This window comes from Emys orbicularis, chromosome 2 (genome assembly GCF_028017835.1).
Source record: "Emys orbicularis isolate rEmyOrb1 chromosome 2, rEmyOrb1.hap1, whole genome shotgun sequence".
NCBI classification, from domain to species: domain Eukaryota; kingdom Metazoa; phylum Chordata; order Testudines; family Emydidae; genus Emys; species Emys orbicularis.
Window position 1 is genome coordinate 175,039,692 of NC_088684.1, and position 20,488 is coordinate 175,060,179.

Consider the following 20,488-nt stretch of genomic DNA (forward strand, 5'->3'; position numbering starts at 1 on the left):
TATGCTACTCGCTACCCAGAAGCCATCCCGCTGCGGAACACGGCCTCTAAAACTATAGCCAAAGAGCTGGTGGGGATCTTTGCCCGAATGGGGCTACCGAAGGAGATATTAACCGACCAAGGAACCCCATTTATGTCGAAGCTAATGAAGGACCTCTGTACGCTGCTCCATATACATACCCTGAGAACTTCGGTCTACCATCCGCAGACTGATGGGTTGGTAGAAAGGTTTAACCGAACCCTCAAGGCTATGATAAGGAAGGTGGTAAGTCGGGACGGGAAGGATTGGGACACCCTACTACCCTACCTTATGTTTGCTATCCAGGAGGTACCTCAGGCCTCAACTGGGTTTTCCCCAGTTCGAGTTATTATACGGGCGTCACCCCCGTGGCATACTAGATATCGCCAAAGAGATCTGGGAAGAGGAACCCAATGAGGGGAGAAATATAATAAAGCATGTAATGCAGATGCGAGACCGGATAGCCCGGGTTAACCCTATTGTACGGGAACATTTGGAGAAGGCACAGGAGGCCCAGCGAACCCATTACAATCGCCAGGCAAAAGTGCGACAGTTCCAACCAGGGGATCGGGTTATGGTGTTGGTACCCATGGCAGAAAGCAAGCTTCTGGCCCAATGGCAGGGGCCCTATGAGGTGGTTGAACCCGTGGGGGAAGTAACCTACAAGGTGTGGCAGCCAGGACGCAGAAAACAAGAACAGATTTATCACGTTAACCTTCTGAAACCCTGGCATGCACAAGAGGCATGCACAACAGTCCAAAAAGACCTAACCCAGGAAAACAAGCCTTCCAAACAGGTGAGAGTGTCTCTCCCGATTTAAAACCAGACCAGAAGAATGAGGTGTCGGAGATGATCTTCCGGAACCAAGATGTGTTCTCGACAAAACCGGGTCGAACAACCGAGACATATCACCACATCGTCACAAACCCTGGGGCCAGAGTAACAATAAGGCCCTATCGGGTGCCAGCGGCAAAAAGGGAGGAAATAAAAGCAGAAGTAAAAAAAATGCTGGAGTTGGGGATCATCGAAGAATCCCACAGTCAGTGGTCCAGCCCAATCGTGTTGGTGCCCAAACCTGATGGCACCACAAGATTTTGCAACGACTTCCGGCGACTAAACGAAGTATCCCAGTTCGACGCGTACCCCCATACCTTGCATAGATGAGCTAGTGGACCGTCTGGGTAATGCCCGGTACTTGACTACCCTAGACTTGACAAAGGGGTACTGGCAGATTCCCCTTGCAGAAGACGCAAAGGAAAAGACTGCGTTCTCTACACCAGAGGGTCTTTTTCAATATACTGTCCTCCCTTTTGAACTACATGGGGCCCCAGCTACCTTCCAGCACCTCATGGACAAGCTATTACACCCGCGTAACAGTTATGCTGCTGCCTACTTGGACGATGTGGTCATTCATACCCCAGACTGGGAAACCCACCTGGAGAAGGTGGAGGCAGTCCTCGATACCTTCAGGCGAGCTGGCCTTACAGCAAACCCTGCCAAGTGCGCTGTAGGGTTTACGGAGGCCAAATATCTTGGCTACATTGTGGGAAAAGGTTTGGTAAAACCCCAAGTGAACAAGTTAGAGGCCATCCAAAATTGGCCCCGACCAAGTCGCAAGAAACAAGTCCGGGCGTTCCTAGGTGTGGTGGGGTATTACCGACGATTTATCCCCCATTTTGCCACAAGGGCAAGCCCCCTGACAGACCTAGTGAAAGCCCGTGGACCTGATCTGGTGAGATGGTCTGACACAGCAGAGGAAGCATTCACAGACCTACGGACTGCCCTCTGCAGTAACCCCGTACTGATAGCCCCTGATTTCAACAAGGAGTTTATCCTGCAGACGGATGCATCGGAAGTAGGGTTGGGGGCCGTTCTATCACAGATGGTCGGGGAGGAGGAACACCCAATTCTATACTTCAGTCAGAAACTCCTTCCAAGGGAACAAAAATATGCAGTGGTGGAGAGAGAATGCCTCGCTGTAAAATGGGCCATGGAAACATTGCGCAACTACCTGCTCGGGCGCAGATTTGTCCTCGTGACCGACCATGCCCCTCTTCGATGGATACAGCGGAACAAGGAGAAGAACACAAGGGTGACCAGATGGTTCTTATCCCTCCAACATTTCCAGTTCCGTGTGCAACACAGAGCAGGGAGCCGTCATGGCAACGCCGACGGCTTGTCACGTGTGCACTGTCTGGCGTCCCAAGCTGCCCAACCCCTTGGCGTTGAGCAGGGGGGAGGGATATGTGACAGACCCAGACCAGTGGGGTACAGGAGTCTGGTAGAGGGCAAATATACTGGTCACTGGATGAGTAGTTTTCTGTTCCCTGAGTGACCAGAGAAGGGGCTGCACTAGAGTAATCAGGAACCTGCTAGAACCAGTTAAGGAAGGCAGGCAGGCTAATTAGGACACCTGGAGCCAATTAAGAAGAAGCTGCTAGAATCAATTAAGGCAGGCTAATCAGGGCACCTGGGTTTTAAAAGGAGCTCGCTTCCGTTTGTGGTGCGAGTGTGAGGAGCTGGGATCAAGAGGCGCAAGGAGCTGAGAGTGAGAGGGTGTGCTGCTGGAGGACTGAGGAGCACAAGCGTTATCAGACACCAGGAGGAAGGACCTGTGGTGAGAATAAGGAAGGTGTTTGGAGGAGGCCATGGGGAAGCAGCCCAGGGAGTTGTAGCTGTCATGCAGCTGTTACAGGAGGCACTATAGACAGGTGCAGTCCACAGGGCCCTAGGCTGGAACCCGGAGTAGAGGGCGGGCCCGGGTTCCCCCCAAACCTCCCAATTGACCTGGACTGTGGGTTCTTCCAGAGGGGAAGGTCTCTGGGCTGTTCGCCAACCCACATGGTGAATCTCTGAGGCAAGAAAATCTGCCAATAAGCGCAGGACCCACCAAGATAGAGGAGGAACTTTGTCACACTAGTAAAAGTGTACACAGAGCCCCAGACTGCTGCTTTATAGATTTCTAGGAGAGGGACATCTCAAAGCAAAGCTACCAATGTAGTCTGGATTCTGGTCAAGTGGGCCCTTATACCTTGCAAGAGAGGGGTTGCTATCAACTCCTACCAAAGCAGGATGCAGAGCGAAATCCATTAGGAAAGTCTCTGACAGGATATTGCTGAATGTATGAGAAGGGAAGCAAAGGAGACAAATAGTTTAGGGGATTTCTAGAAGGGTTTTATCTTCTGCAGGTAAATGCCAAGGCTTGATGGACATCCAAGAAGTGTGTAGCTTCTCATCCTCTCTGGTGGCATGGCACTTCAGATAAAAAAAAAAAGGTCAACGGATGACCTGCTTCAGATGGAATTCCAACATTATTCTAGAGATTAATTTAGGATGCAACCTCTCAAGGAAACCCTGTCCTTATGAAAAACCTTGTAGGGCAGGTGTGCCATATAGGGCCTCCAGCTTAGCTGCCTTTCTGGCTGAGGTTCTTGCAACAGAAAGGCAACCTTCATAGATAGATGAACAAAGGAACATGAGAATAAAGGTTCAAATGGAGCTTTCATAAATGCTGACAGGACTAGATTGAGATTCCATATCAGGGTAGGTTTCAGTACCAGAAAAAGGGTTCTGACAAGTGCCTTGAAAAACCATGCTGTAGTAGGATGCGCAAAGAGCAAATGGCTGTCCACTGGAGGGTGAAAGACGTTAATAGCCTCCACCATGCACTTGCAAGAAGCTGATAGGCAATCCTGACCTTTTGAGAGAGAAGGCAGTCCAGAAGAGTGGGGATCTGGAAAATGCTGGTTAACCAGAACTGCCTCAGTCACTGAGGAGCAAGTAGGATTACCGACTTTGTCTTGTTTTCCTCAAGACTTGATGTACACATTCCTATACCATCCCTCTCTTACCTCAATAACTTCAACCACTGTACAAGAAATGTGTCCCAGAGACAAACTGGAGCAGTAGACTGGGCATTTATTGTTTTTTTGGGGATGCAAAGAGATCTCACCATTGGAATCCCACTGTTTGAATATGCTCTGTACCACTGAGTTATGTAGTGCCCACTCATGGTCTCTGGAGAAATGTCTGCTGCAATGTCAGACACTCTCAGAAAGAGCACTGCCAAGATGGTGACTTGATGGTAGATGCACCAGTTCCAGATACTAACAGCTTCTGTACAAAGAAGGGTGGACCTTGCTCCTCCCAATTCACTGATATAATAAAGTGCTGTCATGTTGTCTGACATGACTTGAATGTCCACGGTCTGAATAAACAGTAGGAATTGTTTGCAGACTTTCTGTACTGCCAACAGTTCCAGGACATTTATGTGCAATTGGGATTCTTGTTGGGTCCAAGTACGTGTTTATCCAGGCAGCCTACCCAACTTAGTAAGGAGGTGGCTGATCAAACTTTGTGTGGGTAGGGACGGGACGAATGTCACACACGCACACACTCTCTCTCTCTCTCTCATCCTGTTTTCCCACCAAGTAAGCAAAGTCAGAACCCTGTGGAGGAGCAATAACAACTTTGGGGGAAAAACAGACAGTATAGTCTCATCATATGGTGATTACACTCTTTTCATTCCACTAGTATCTCTAGAGGATGTTAAACAGAAGCTACCAGAGTCAGACATTTTTAAATCAGCAAGTCCAGATAACTGCCTGAGGAGCTTGCTGGACCATTAATTTTGATTTTCAGTAAGTCCTGGAGCACTGAAAGCTAAATATTATGCCAGTTTTGAAAAAGGGCAAGATAATGGAGCAGCTGACATGGGACTCTATTAATAAAGTATTAAATGAAGGTAATGTAATTAGTGCAAATGAACATGGGTTTATGGAAAATAGATCCTATCAAACTAACTTAATATTTTTTTATGAGATTACAAGTTTGTTTGGTTGATGAAGGTAATAGTGTTACAGTAATAGACTTCTGTAGGGTGTCTGACTTGGTACCACTTGACTAAATTAGAATATAAAATTAACATGGCACACACACACATAATTATGGATTAAAAACTGGCTAACTGATAGGTCTCAAAACATAATTGTTAATGGGGAATGGTCACTGATTGGGTGCTTCTCCAGCATGGACCAACAGGGATCATCAGTTCTTGGCCCTACACTAATGAATACTTATCAATGTCCTGAATGAAAATATAAAACAGTCACTGATAAAGTTTGCAGATGAGATGACAAATTGGTGGAGTGGTAAATAATGAAGAGGACAGATCACTGATAAAGAGAGATCTGGATCACTTGGCAAACTAGGCACAAGCAAAGAATATGCATTTTACTATGACTAAAGGTAAATGTATACATTTAGTAACAAAGAATGCAGGGTTATACTTATAGGTTGGGGGACTCTATACTGGGAAGCAGTGACTCTCGAAGATTTGGAGGTCATTGTGGATAATCAGCTGAACATGAGATACCAGTGTGACACTTGTCCAAAAGAGCCAATGCAATCCTGGAATGCATAAACAAGGGAATCTAGAGTTGGAGTAGAGAAGTTTTTTATCTCTGCATTTGGCACTGGTGCTACCACCAATGGAATACTGTATCCAGTTCTGATGTCCACAATTCAAAAAGAATATTGAAAAATTGGAGAGAGTTCAAAGAAGAGCCACAAGAATGATCAAAGGATTAGAAAACATGCCTTATAAACTCAAGTAGCTCAATCTATTTAACTTAACAAAGAGAAGGTTAAGGGGTGACTTCGTTATAGTCTAGAAGTACCTACATGGGGAACAAACATTCAATAATGGGCTCTTCAATCTAGCAGAGAAAGGCATACCACAATCTAATGGCTGGAAGTTGAACCTAGACAAGTTCAGACCGGAAATAAGGTAAAAATTTTTAATGGAGAGAGTAATTAACCATTTTGGAACAATTTCCCAAGGTGAATTCTCCATCACTGACCATTTTTAAACCAAGATTGGATGTTCTTCTAAAATATATGCTCTAGAAATTATTTTGAGGAAGTTCTGTTATGGGCAAGACCTGTGTGATATAAGAGGTCAGACTAGATGGCCTTGGAATCTGATGTGTATTTAACGATTCATTCGTTCTCTCACTAAATAGATCATTGCCCTCAAAAGCCAGATCCTCACAGTGAATTGGACTTCCTTGAGAATCTAGAGGACTAGAGCCATGAAACTCATCTCATAACTATGGATATTGCCATCAAGCAGGAGGCTGTATCTGCTGCACACACAAAGCCTGACGGGCCAATCAGGCAGGAAAATTTACCTTTATCAACAATTGCTTGGAGCTGAAGTTTATTCTCGAGTCAGTTCTTAGTGAATTCAGAGAACTTACTGTAATTAATAAACTCAGACTTTAATATTAAAGGTTGGTACTTCGCTATCCGGAACTGTTAAACTTGCCAAAGTGAAGTTCTTCCTCCCAAAAAGGTCTAGACATTTAGCCTCGTCTGTGGGTTTAGATCTGGGTTGGTAGTTGCTTGTTCTTTTCAACGACAGCCTGCACCACTAAAAAGAGTATGGAGCAAGGAGTGAAAATAAATATTCTGTCCCTTTCCATGATACAGAATATTTATTTTCCGTTCTTTTCAGAGAGGGGGCGCAAGTGGCTGGAGTATGCTAGACTGTCTCAGCCAGTTCTAAAGTGGCCTCATTAATAGGCAGTGCCACATTACTGGGAGCAGCACTCTGGAGGATATCCAGCAGCTTATAAGGGTGCCCTGTATTTCCTCCAGGGGAATCTAGAGAGTGCATCCGATTCTCAAGAGGTCATATAGTCATCATGTGGTAATGGCAAGGCAGGAGTGACTGCCTCATCTGGTGAGAACAATGATAATCCTACTGAAGTGAGTGGTTCTGGCTGTGCTGATTGTTCCTCTTCCTCAGAGTGATCCTGGGCAGATTGAGGTTCTTCCCCAGGTAAAGAAGCCTGTCCTGATTCCCACTGAGACCTCGCATATTTGGGATGTCTCATACAGATCCCAGGGATCCAAATAAGGCCAGTGCAAGGGCTCCTGGGGTAGTCCCCCTGGAGGAGGATACCATCAATCCCAAGTCAGGTAGTCCTACCTGTGAGAGTGGGAAGGTGCCCATGAGATCTTGGAGACGCTATCAGGGCTGATCTTCCACCTTGATAAGGCTGGTGAAGCCCTCTCCTTGATTCTGGACTCACTGAAGGAGAATGAGGCTTCTGTCAGTGGGCCGTGCTGTTGGTATTGGTGGTCTCATTATTCCTTGGTTGGTCAATGGTACCAGACAGTGGCTAACCAAAGTTGCAGGGACATCCTTGGTTAGACCAGATCTGACAGTATTACTGATTCTGGGCCTGCACAGATTAGCTGTTTTCGGTACTGATCATTCCTTTTCTTTGAGCATAGGTACTGTCCGTGTAGGAAATGTCCACTGTCTTCTTTCCCTCACCAGTATCGAGGATGGTGCCGTCCATTTGGCTGTGGATGGCTTTGTGACGTTTGTGGTTCTCAGTGTCAAGAAACCGGTACCATGCCTTTTGTGAGCTCCTGACCTACGTGGACCAAGGAGTGGAGTCTCAGCCAACTTTGAGGGTGTCAAAGAAGAAGTCCTGTACTTGAAGACTTGGAGGGAGATTTTTCACATTTTTTGTGAGCGTTTGCTCCTGCCACCTAATGTCTGCTGTGTTTGGAAGAGTCTTTATCTACCCTAAGCAGTCCCTGAGCCTGAGACCAGGTGCTTGAAGGGATACTTAATGCTTCTGTGCAATGCACAAGGAGGTCTGATGGGTGAGGATTGGACTGCGGTCTCATGGAATGATCCATCAGGAATCTTCTAAGTCTGAAGTCACAGGCTTGACAAGTTTGCCAAGAAAAGAACCATCAGATATTATACTTAGAAGGCAGATAGAGAGATGTGTCGTGGAAGTCGATGACCAGGAAGGCAGGCCATGCAGATCTTGAATCCTGAAGTCTTGGGTACACTAGGCAACCCTGTATAGGGGATGCTGGGGTAGGTCAGGTTTTTCTCCAGGCCCCTGTACTACTAGAACTACACTATCTAAACTGAAAACTATTAATATCAAACTTTTTAACAGGAATTCCAGCTAAAGCTGTGAACACTGAGGAAGCACTCTTCTTTTTGGAAGGTGGGATGAGGAGATACAGTTAAATTGATTGAAATACAGATTACCAAATTGTGCATACCAATCTAAATGCCAGATCTAAGGAATAATGTTTTGTGAAAGTATGAGTTGAGCTCCAAGGACCACAGGCAGCAGGAAGGAACTGGAGAAGTGGACATCTGCCCCATATGCCCTCAGTTCAGGGCACAGACATGGATCCACGGACACGGCTAGGAAAAAATCTTCCAATCTCCGACGCATAGAACACATGCACACCTTAACTGGAATACTCAAGTTTTCATGCTCTCCTCCACAATCTTGAGGGCCTGAAATTTCCTTTAAAAAAATAAATATAGGCGATTCTCTGTAATTGGAGTTCTTCGAGATGAACTCGGTCTATTTTCTCTCACGTTGTGCCAGGGGTACAGCTTGGATCAGCTGAACATACTAGCGGCACTTTTGTACCCCCATACTAAGGGCGGGACTATGGGCGGGGGGGAGGTTTTGCCAACTGCCTTAATTCCTACCACCACCTCCTCGAGTCTGAAGCTGAAATTAGGACTCAGAGGAAAAAAGGAAAGGTGGGTGAGGAGTGTGACTGTGCAGAATCCATCTCAATGAAAACCCTGTATGGCTGAGTAACCTTTATTTCTTCAAGTAGCCTTTGGAAATTCCAATTCTTGAATACTGACAAGCAGCACTCTTCTTTTCAGAAGGTGGGATGAGGAGATGCAGTTAAATTGATTGAAATACAGATTACCAAATTGTGCATACCAATCTAAATGCCAGATCTAAGGAATAATGTTTTGTGAAAGTATGAGTTGAGCTCCAAGTAGCAACTCTGCAGATTTCTAATATCAGATTACATCAAAGATAAACCATAGAAGTAACTTTGGCCCTAGTCAAGTAAGCCCTTCTGGAAGAGGAACAGAGGTGTGTGAGTTAAAACTTTTCAATACACAGTCTAAACCACTTAGGTGCTGGAATGTGAGTACCTACCCTTTCCTCTCTTCCCCATAAGGGACAAGCAGTCCAGATGATTTCCTGTGTTACTTAGTCCTATTCAAACAAAAGGCTAATGCTCTCTTAGCATCCTATGTGTTTAGTTCACTTCACCTGAGTGACAGTGTGGCCTCGGAAAAAATACTGGCAAGTTTATGGACTGGTTAAGATGGAATTCCATTATCATTTTGGAGAGAAAATTTGGGAGTGTATGAAGGATCAATTTCTTTGTGAAAAACTATAAGAGAATGGCCAGTTATGAGAGGTTCCCTGATGCATTTTCTGGCAGGGCAATGACAAGGAAAGGTATCAGGCCAGTGGTAGCCTGATTCCAGATCAGTGTCAATCTAAGGCAGTTTCCAAGGCAACAACAACCTGGTTAAGCAAAAAGCTCAAAACTGTCTGACACATTTCCATGGCGAACGAGTAGCGGGTCCTACGGGGAGGTTCTCTTATCTCCAGAGAGTTCTGCGTAGGTAAGAAAATGGTTTGGACTTACATTTTTCTTTTTCGTTTCTGCAGAAGGGGGAGAAGGAACAGGAACCAGACCCACCACATTATACTTCTTTCCTTTACCCTAAATCACCAAAGATAACGTATCTGGTGTTGCATGAGGGTAACTAAATGACAGTGTTCCAAGTGTTCACCATGAACCTAAGTCACCACTGTAACCATAGATCCAATAGGAACCAATGGCTCTAAGGAACCATCAGGTGTCTTATCAGGCTTCTGATGAGTTTTCAAGCCTGGAACCAATTCAGGGCAGGATGACACTGGCCCTTAATACCCCCTTTGCTGTTGCTCTGACTTTTGAGCTCAGACTTTTCATGGGGATGCTTTTACACTTGAATATGCAGAATCAGAAGTACTGGATCCCTGAAATTTGCTCTTTCAGTAGAGGCGTATACCTGGGATAGCTCAGTGGTTTGAGTGGTTCCCCAAACCCAGCAGTCACTGACTGGATTCAACAGATTCACCAGGTCCAAGAAGTGGTAAGAGGCTACCTTGAGGAAGCAAAGAAAGCCTATAGTGATATCAGACTGTCAATGGCCAACTTTTTCAGTATGCCAAGAGGTGCAGCTTTCCACAGAACAACTCTGCACAAACAGGCCATCCTGCAAACTAGACCACCAGTTCCTCAGGCCATACCAAATCAGTTAACAAATCAACACAATTACCTTCAAACTCTGCCTGTCTAGATCCCTCGAGTTACACCCTGTCTTCCACATGTTGCTCCTGAAACCCTACATGGAGATCCATTCTCCACTAAACCTAACCTCCTCTCTCCCCAGTACATGTCCCAGACTACAAAGAGTATGTAGTCCATGAAGTGCTTGACACCAAGATAAACTGGGGCAAACTATGGTATCTCATCGACTGGAAAGACTATGGCCCTGAAGAATGGTCCTGGGAACCACCTGACCTTTCACAAAAACACCCTGGTCCAGCAATGCCATATGGGCACCCCTGAAGGGGGTGCTATGTGAGGTTGTGCAGGGATAGGACTGGAACCCAGGCCAATGCCTCCACGCTGTTACCCGGCAGCTATGGTAGGGTGCTATGCATGACCACACAAATCCTGTGGAGATAAATACCACAGGAATTACCACCTCGGAAGGCCAGGCTGACAGTTTCCCTCATGGCTAGACCAGGCACTATATTTCAGCCCCAGGAGGAGTTCCAGGAAGCGTCTGTGTAACAAAACAGATCCCTGCCAGCCGTAGCAATAGACCTGCATCTCGGCTAGCTCCGACTCCTGACTCCCAACTCTGGCTCTGATTCCTGGCTTGACTGACTCCTGCCTCTGAGACTGACCCCTGGCTTGTCTCCTGACTTCAGTTCTGACCCTTGGCTTGACTCCTGTCTCCAACCACTAAGCCTGATTCCTGGTTCTACTTGCTAGGCCAGACCACCCATGTCCTGCTCATAACATATTCCACCCCCAGTATCACTGGGCATACAACTATGCACGGGGAAAAAACTACTCCACAGACACTAGGCTCCATTCAGCCTCCTCCCTCCCCCAATTCATATGATCTTGGGATGGACAAACTCATGAAAGGACCCACCAAGAGACTCAGCCAGCAGAGGCAGAGCCAAGCAGCTGCAGCAGGGACCATCAGACACTGATGATGTTGTCAGTGCTGCTTCCTACACCTGCTTCCTACAATTTTTTCTTTGGACACTCTCTCCTTTGCATTAATTTGGCAGTTTAATTCAATTCCCTCCCGCCCTCTTCATCTCACTACACCCCACACTCATATAGCTCTGCTCTTGTCCCACTTCTCCCTTACGTTATCCCCTTGCCCTCCTCACCTTCCTTTCTGATTGCCTTACCTCACTCCCTGCAACGTCCCTTATCCCTTCCAACGTCTGTTTAGCTAATCCCAACAAAACCCACCTCCCAAAAAATTCATGAATTCACATGATATTTGCAGACCATCACACTGGTCACTGTTTGTGTTGTATCTCTGCCACACATTCTTTTTCTGTCTTGTCTACTTAGACTGTAAACTTTGAGACCAAGACTGCCTCAGACTCTGTATACAGTGCCTAGCACAATGGGACTTCTAGAAGCTACTATAACACAAATATCAGATAATAGTTAGTAATAATAATAGAACTTGACACGAAGTATCGGGTGAAGTTCTATGGTCTGTGTTATGCAGGAGGTTAAATGATTTAAATGGTCAATTTGGTCTTTAAAAAAAATCTATGAAATTTATACAATTGCTTTAGGGTGCTGCAAGTATGGTTCCTCCCTTCCAAAGGAGCTTACCTCCATCCCACCATTGCTGGGGGCTGGGGTGCTTATATCTTGACCTAACTTTATGAATCTATAACTGACGTCTGCCTCACAATGCAACTAAATTGACATATAATACATGCTCTATCAAGACTGTTTTGGAAGCACTACAACTAAGCAACTTTGTTCTAACTACTAACCTCCAAATTAAATCTATTCAGACGTGAAGCTTGGGGTGGTTTCTTGTCAATTTAGATATGATTATTCATATACTATGTGTGTCCAAAATTAGCTAAATGAAAACACTGTTTTTCAAGGCACATCAACCATTGTTTTTAAAAATGTGTCATTTCTCCTGGACTAAGCGTTCAGGATATGTAGCTGTACTTACCATCACTGCCAGGCAAGAAGGATAAGGAGACATCCATAACAAATCCATTTCCAAATTCCAGGGTCTGAAGGCAGTTAGCTGAAAATTGAGAGTAAAGAATGCTGAACTCACTCTACCAAATTAACGCTGTAGGGGGAGAGGGCAGCACACTTATGTTTTGGTTGCTTAACACTTTCCATTACAAAAAAAATCATGCACCCCATTGAGAAGTTACCACCTCCATTGGTTGGAGAAAACATTTGATTTTGGCAAGGGACCTCCATGGAATCAGGGAGATGCCTTTTGCTGGTCCCAGTAAAATCCATTGAGATCTGAGTTATAAGCTATTAAAAGTTATTTCCCAGAGCATCTTATATTGTACAGTTTAATTTTGGCAGCATGACAATAGCACTGCATGTTCTAAATCCCTCTCTGGATGGGCCCCATTACTGCAGCAGGCATTCACTGCACTGGGGCAGAAACTCAGCCTGTCTTCTACCAGAGCAGCTGCAGTGGCAGAAGGGAGAGAGAGATGAGCCACACTTTCCCCCAACCACCCTACAGACCCAGCAGTGGCCCGAATGGCTCAGCACCCTAAACTAAAGGCAACACCTAAGGGAAGAGCTCCCCCATATCTCGGGCAGGATTAGGAATGAGATGCTCAGCCCTGCTGCTGCTAGAGTGTGGCAATGCGGGGGAAGAGACATGTAGAGAATTTAGAATGTTTGCGGAGGAAGATGGGGGATTTGTTTTCTGGGGTGGGTAGTTCTGCTCAGGCAGTTCCCTGCTCATTTGATTTAGGAAAGAAGTTATTTCTCTGAGGTGGTCAGGTTAAAGGGAGATCTCTTTGGATGAGAAATAGTGGTGTAGGTTGCCTGGGGCGGATGTACACGGGGCATGGAGGAGGTGACTAGTTTGAGAGAACTAGAAACAACTACCAAATAACCATCAAGTTTTGTACCTCAACATTCTGCTTGTATGTTGTCTATTATTATTTGATTAGCTTGTCTATTAAGACTAAGTTCTTAGGGCAGAGACTGACTTTTTGTTCTGTATGCACACAGTGCTTATTACAATGGGGCCCTGATCTCCAACTGGGACCTCTAGGATCTACATAATAAAACAAAACAAAAACCCACAACCGGGAACTAGGAAATTACAAGTTCTAGACTCACTCTTCTACCGATTGGTGTTAACAATTCTGTACCCTTCACAATCATTATTATTAAGCAAGGTGTCACTGAAAGGTTACATAAGCTGGGAATAGAACATAGAGCTCTAACATGGAAAACCAAAATCTCACACGTTTAGCTACACTAGTCTGCTACGCTTTCTGTAAAATCGGGCTACTCATCCTAAGGTAAGCAACCCATCATTCCCAATGCAGAGGAGAGGACAACCAACCAATCAAGCAGCTCAATGCAGACCTTGTCTTCAAGCTGGCCCAGAATGCTACCTTCCTCCTTCTTAAGGCTCGGGAGGACAGAACAAACACCTAGCTTTCCCTGTGCCTCCTGGTCATTCTCTGCTGTGTCCAAGGAGATCCTGCACCTGAGGCCTTCTGGTCCATGTGGCCCCAGCTGCAGTATGGAGAAGCAGAAAGGTGCTTCTTGCTCCCCTCGGGCATTGCCTAGCTACAAGATATCCCCCGTTGAGAAGAAGCAGTTCATGAAGAGATGGCTCCTAGAATCCCTGGTTAAAAGGAGCCTAGGAATCTCTGGTTTTTGTTTGTTTCTTTGTTTTGAGGAGATGGGGGTTGCTTGTTTTGTTTCAAGTCGAAAATTGCTTTTACTTCATTTTTCTTTTGAGGCTTGAAAAGAATCCCCAAAGCCCTGCCACAAGCAGAGACCCTCGGTCTGCCCCCTGCATGGGTTCTGTAGTGGGGCAGCTCCCCCACTCCAGTGGAAAAAGGGTTAAAGTCAGCCCTGGGAGAAGGTTGTGGCTGAGAGCTACTAAGCTGGGCTGATTGGGCCGCAGCTAGGCCACGCCCCAATCAGGCCACAGCTGGCCTGTATAAAAAGGCTGTGAGCCAGAGGCCCAAGAGAAGGCTCTCTCTCCAGGCTGGGAGAGAGCAGGGCCTGGCTGCCTGCAGAAAGGGTCCTGGAAGTGAAGCAGGGCTGGGGAGAGCCAGAGGAGCTCCAGGCTGGCAACTCCCCAGGCTGCAGGGCCTGGTTCAAGGCCCCTGGAGGTACTGGGTTGCAGGGAAAGGCAGCAGGTCAAAACCTCCCTTGCCTATGATGACTGGCTTATACAGACTGCAGTCGGCCCCAGTGAAAGGGGGCTAGATGGTGACTGGCAGTAGCCCATAGGCTGAGGCAAGGTGGGGATAGAGGGTGGGGGTTCCCTAGGGAGGGGAGACCCAGATCTGTGGGGTATTGCCTGGAGGGGCAGCACCCCAGGTAAAAGGCCACCGGGGTCCAGGCGGGACACGGGGGCCAGCGGACAGTGGGACACTGGCCTGCAGAGGGCGCTCTGTGCTGGAAAGAGCTACTTCCCTGAGACTACCAGCAGCAGGCGCCGCAGGGGTGAGTCCCGCACATTTACAGGTTCAAAGGCAAAGAACACTAGAGAACTCCAAAAAAGGTGCAGTCCTAGCCCCTGCATGCTGCCAAAATTATTAGTGTGCCTTCATACTCCAAGGAAAAGGGGATACCAAACACTTCACACTCTCGGATATGAGAGAGGTGTTTTTTCTAACTGCCATCCTTGCAAATTCAGCCTGGATCCAGGGTGAGTTCTATTTTATATCAATGCCAATGGTTCTGCAGGGCAAATAAGATCTTCAGTTACACCAGTGGCTGGCTTTCAATGAATTTGTAGAGGTCTGACTGAATGACTGCTCTGAAGAAACAGAATCCAGCTTACACCCTGTCTTTAGGGTAGATTCTTCGGAGACTTTAGTGTAATAGAGGTACTTTAACATGTATACATTCATCCATTTTTAGTGTTGGTCTTTAAGCCATCCCGTTGTGTCTACAGTATTAACAGTAAGGAAAGTTACCTTCTGAACCTCGTTTGGACCAGATTCTGACAGTAGAGTCAGAAGCGGCAGAAGCTATTAGTAGATTTAATTCTGTTTTTGACTCATCTGTCTGGTAAACAGCATCCACAGCACAAACAGCTTCTGTATGGCCTTCAAGATGAATGCATTTCACAAGCTGAACATGACAGAAAGTTACATAAGATTAAACAAAGAATAAAGATAAAACACTTAACAGAAAACATGAAACTTTCAGGCATGTAGACATTTAAATTCTTGGAAATGTTTAGAAGAGGGCTGTAATGGTTAAATATGAAAACTAACAACTTATGTGGGCTAGCTTGCCGAGGTAAGTACATTCAGCCTTGAAAAAAATGACAGAGGTAACTTGATTACAGTATATGTTCATGTATTTCTTAAAAGGAGAACCTTGCCAGATTACAGATGTCATAATTAAGGCTACAATTTAGTCACAGGTATTTTTAGTAAAAGTCATGGACAGGTCATGGGCAATAAACAAAAATTCATGGCCCGTGACCTGTTCATGACTTTTACTAAAAATACCTGTGACTAAATCTTGGGGAGGGGGTCTGGGGTCACCTACACTGAGTGATGTGCTGGCCGCGGCTTCCCGCCGCCCCCATTGGCCCGGGACGGCGAACCGCGGCCAGTGGGGGCCGCGATCGGCCGAACCTGCCGCATCAGCAGGTAAATAAAACTGACCAGGCCCGCCAGGGTGCTTACCCTGGCGAGCCGCGTGCCAAACGTTGCCGACCCCTGCGCTAGAAGATCAAGAACACACTCTGGCTTAAGGTCCATCAGTCACATTTCAGCCTCTTCTTCATGTACTGAGCTCAACCATTTACATTTGTATTTGTGATCAGTCATGTTATTTAAGTAGGAGAAAGGTTCTATAGCATCTCCGTCTTTTTGGATTATTATTATTACCGTACTTCATCCTTCTAAGGTTCTAGTTTCAGGTTTTGATTAATTAGCTAAATTGAGACTTCCACTGAGAATGGAAAAGTCTACAATCTGTCAGCCTGCAATCTGTCAAACTCCTTCAAAATCTTCCTTCAATTGCTTTTGTAAATTTAGTGCCTCTTTGTACTCTCTTGTGCAAAATACATGCTACATTTTGATCATAGCCCTCCTCGTATTGGGTGCAAATTTCTTTTTTCAAATCCTCTTTTTTCAACCAAGTGGGAGACTGATTCTGACTAAAATAGAATTTTTGAATTTCCATAATGCACTTCAGGACTGTGTTAGGTATAACTTCTTATTCAAGAAGGTTTAAACCCTTGCAGCCTTCAAACCATCTTTTCCACACTCCTCACAATTTGTCTATTCCTCTGGTAATAAAGGTCCCTATAAATAAATGCTGTATTCCAGTTGTGGATTCACCAGATCCAACTAGAGAAGAGTGAAGAGAGATACAGGAATGCTGTGCCAGGCACACAGAACTATAGAAAAGTGGATCTCACACTAAGAGTGATGAGATTATGGGAAAGAAGTATACTACATGATGTTAGAAAATGAAGCTTGGAGCAGGGAGAGATAAAAGTCTTTGAAACAAGCTATATAAGTCTATGGATTTTTTGTAAATGAATCACTAAAAGAATTGCAGCAGAGATATTTAGAAATAGGATTAAATGTAATCATGTGACAGAGGATAGCAACATTATGCTGATGCAAAAGTTCAGAAAGAGACTTGGAAGAGGCATATAAGAGTTGCAATAATCTAGGTGAGATAAAAAGGCATGATAAAGAGTTCAGAAATGCAGACAGAAGTAATTTAATTTACTAAATATTTCATGGGTACTATGTTTGAAAATAAAAATTGATGAAGTGATAGTTCAAAAAGACAATAGGAATATTTCTGCTTACCTGCTTATTCTGTGTTTCCCATACAATGAGCTGTTTATCAGATCCTCCAGAAATTAATTCAGTCTCAGCAGCTAAAAAAATATTTTTTAAATTATGTGAACACCTACTTTTAATTGCTACTATAAAGTAAGAGTTATTTCAGTCACGGAACAAAGAAAGCTACTCGATGTGTATTACAGAAAATTAAATTTCCCTAAAAACATAAGAGTTGTGATAGCTAAGAATGCTAAGTGCTGTTCAAGACTAGACAGACCACTGAATATATTTGTAAACCCCCCCCCCCAAAACAAAACAAACCCCCCCACAAACGTTAATGCTTGTGAAGTTTTATATGAATACGGTCAAGGGCATGCCACCTGAGCAGTTCGGGCAGCCCTCAGGCCAGCCACGGCAGCCACTGCTGGGGCAGTCTCAGGCCACCGCCCCGTGCGTGTCCCCCCCCGCCCCCCACCAAGCAGCAGACTTTTGGGTCGGGGGCTAAGGGCTGGGGCACGGGAGGGGGTGAGGGCTCTGGGTACCACTTACCTTGGGGGGAGCTCCCCGAAAGCAGCGACATCCTTCAGCTCCTAGGGGGAGGTGTGGCCAGGGGGCTCTGTGCGCTGCCTTCGCCTATAGGCACTGCCAACCAGCCAATGGGAGCTGTGAAGCCAGCGCTCGGGGGGGGAAGGGAGGCAGCGCTTAGAGCTGCATGGCCGCACCTCCACCTCCGCCTAGGTGCTGAGGGATGTCGTCGCTTCCACAGAATACCCCTCCCCCCCAGCACCAGCAGGGTCCTGGGCCGTGCACCACTGCCTGCCCCCCCCAGCACCCTCCCGGGCCGCCCCCCCAAGCACCTGCGGTACCCCCAGGCCGCCCCCCTCCCCAAGATTTAGTCAGGGGTATATAGTACAAGTCATGGACAGGTCACAGTCCGTGAATTTTTGTTTACTGCCCGTGACCTGTCCATTACTTTTCCTAAAAATACCCATGACTAACACGTAGCCTTACTAATGACCTCTCGATCTGGGACAGTTCCTCTGATTTATCACCTAAAAAGAATGGCTCAGGTGTGGGAATTTCCCTCACATCTTCTACAGTGAAAACTGATGCAAAGAATTCATTTAGCTTCTCCACAGTGGCCTTATCTTCCTCGAGTGCTCGTTTAGCACCTTGATCATCCAGTGGCCCCACTGATTCTTTGACAGCCTTTCTGCTTCTGCTGTACTTACATTATTTGCTGTTCATTTGAGCTTTTGGCTAGTTGCTCTTCAAATTCTTTTTTGGCCTGCCTAATTATACTCTTGCACTTGACTTGCCAGAGCTTATGCTCCTTTCTATTTTCTTTACTAAGATTTAACTTCCGATTTTTAAAGGATGCCTTTATTTTTAAACTTTGTTGTTTAGCAATGGTGGCACTTTTTGTTCCTCTTACTATGGGTCTCATCAGGCCCTGCTGACTTGAATAGATCTAACATAGAAATATTCTTTAACCTGTTCTTTCCCTATTTTGGGCTTGCATTCCTTCTCCCTGGTTGTCAATATTAATTGTACAATGCATTTAGTACAAAGCAATGTTCCCACTTCTTCATATAGAAATTTGGTAACCACAAAAATTCTCAGAAAAAAATCACTTTCTCCAGTCAACAGTTAGGAGGGGAAGGATGGGAAATTGGGCTTATAATGGAAATCTAGATGTAATTTTAATAATGAAGTCACTACACTCCCTCTTCCCCCCACCCCCACACCATTAATTCTATTTTGTTTTTTGGTACAGTGTTAGACAATTTTGCAGAAAGCCGTAAGGCACAAATATATATTTTAAAAGGTTCACAAAGGGACACTAAGTATAGGAAGCACAAAGAGCAATCTCTTCAGCTATGATTCATAAACATTTTCAGAAGACTTTTTTCAGCAGATATCATGACATTCTCAAACTCATATATTGCATGCTGCAATTTTTTACAGGTATTGCAAGACAATAATATACAGAACTCCAAACTCCAAGAACAGTCTAGAAGCAGGGCCACGTAATGCATTACATTTTCAAAATATATGTCAAGTCTGCTTCAACAAATTTACAGTTTGCCAATGTTTTATAAGAAAAAAATAAACAAAAGTATTCAGAGAAGAAATCAAATGTGCTCTCATCACTCTACCCCAGGGCATGGAACACAGAGCCTGATTAAATATCCACTGAAGTCAGTGGGCAGACTCCCTTTGATTTTAGTGGGTACTGGATGAGGCTCCTGAAACATTGTGAATTTTATTTATTTTTAAAGATGACTAACTTCACATTTACCAGTGAAGAACTCCTTAAATATTGTGTCCTACTTTGTTTTTTTAATTCCATTTTAAATAAGTTTTATAATAGTTTTTTCTACTTCCCTGCTGTTGCATAGGGTTACCATACGTCCGGGAAAGTCCGGCTTTTTGGGCCTCAAATCCCCGTCTGGGAGGAAATCCCAAAAAGCCGGACCTGTCCGGGAAAATAGGGAGGGAGGGGCCGGGGGTGCTCGGCCAGGGGCCGGGCCAGGGCCGGCAGTGCTTGGCCACCGGGCCGGGGCCGGCGGTGCTCGGCCGGGGCCGGGCCAGCGCCCCAGGGCCCGAGCCAGGTGGGAGACGCTGGGGCGAGAGCCTCTTGGCCTGGGATGGCTAGCCGGCCGGCCGCCGGAGGGAGCCGCTCGGCCGGGGGGGCTGGACTGGGCCGCGCCTCCTCGCGCCCCCCCGCCCCAGCCCCAGCTTACCTGCTGCCTGCCTGCTTCAGGCTTCTCGCGAATCAAATGTTTGCGGGAAGCAGCGGAGCTGGGGCGGGGCCAGGAAGGGGTGGGGCGGGGCTGGGGGTGGAGTTGGGGCGGGGCCGGGGACCCGTGGAGTGTCCTCTTTTTGGACACTTAAAATATGGTAACCCTACTGTTGCATATAATGATCTTCTCAGCAACGGGGAGTAACTTGTCACAAAAATAACACCAAACATGCCCTCTTAAAGGCCCTGAGGAAAAGCACTGAAGTTCCCTCCCCTCACAGGAATGCATACCGTATAGCAGGGGTCTCAAACACACGGCCCGCAGGGCTATTTCCTGCGGCCCGCCGAGCGGCCCGTGCCCGGCCCCCCGGCCTACCTCCAGGCCAGGGTTGGGCAAACTACACCCGTGGGATTGCCCCCCTCGAGCCCCGCGCCGGCTGGCATCACGTCCCTGTGGCCCGGGGGGGGGGGGGGAGAAGCAGAGGGCTCCATCCGTGTGTTGACCTGGCTTCCAGGCATGCCCCCCCGCAACTCCCATTGGCCGGGAACGGGGAACCGTGGCCAATGGGAGCTTCGGGGGAGGTACCTGGAGAAGCGGCAAGCAGCGTGTGGAGCCCTGCGTCCTCCCTCCCCCAGGGGCCGCAGGGACGTGATTTCCGCTACTTGCCGGGGCCGGGAGCCTGCCCTGGCCCCGGCCCCGGTGTGCGCCGCTGCCACCCCGGAACCCCACTCCCTGCCCTGAGCC

General features: G+C 46.5%; 1 protein-coding gene across 1 annotated transcript in view; it reads right to left on the reverse strand.

Moving 5' to 3' along the window:
• Positions 1 to 15,211, reverse strand: part of ELP2 (elongator acetyltransferase complex subunit 2) — a 114,460-nt gene extending 99,249 nt beyond the window's left edge. Inside the window, exons 1-2 of the mRNA XM_065398578.1 lie at positions 15,156 to 15,211; positions 12,176 to 12,253 (exon numbers count right to left, since the gene is read on the reverse strand). Coding sequence (XP_065254650.1) covers positions 12,176 to 12,212 — 37 coding nt within the window. The 5' untranslated portion in view covers positions 12,213 to 12,253; positions 15,156 to 15,211. The remainder of the gene's footprint in view (positions 1 to 12,175; positions 12,254 to 15,155) is intronic.
• Between the last annotated feature and the right edge of the window lie 5,277 nt (positions 15,212 to 20,488).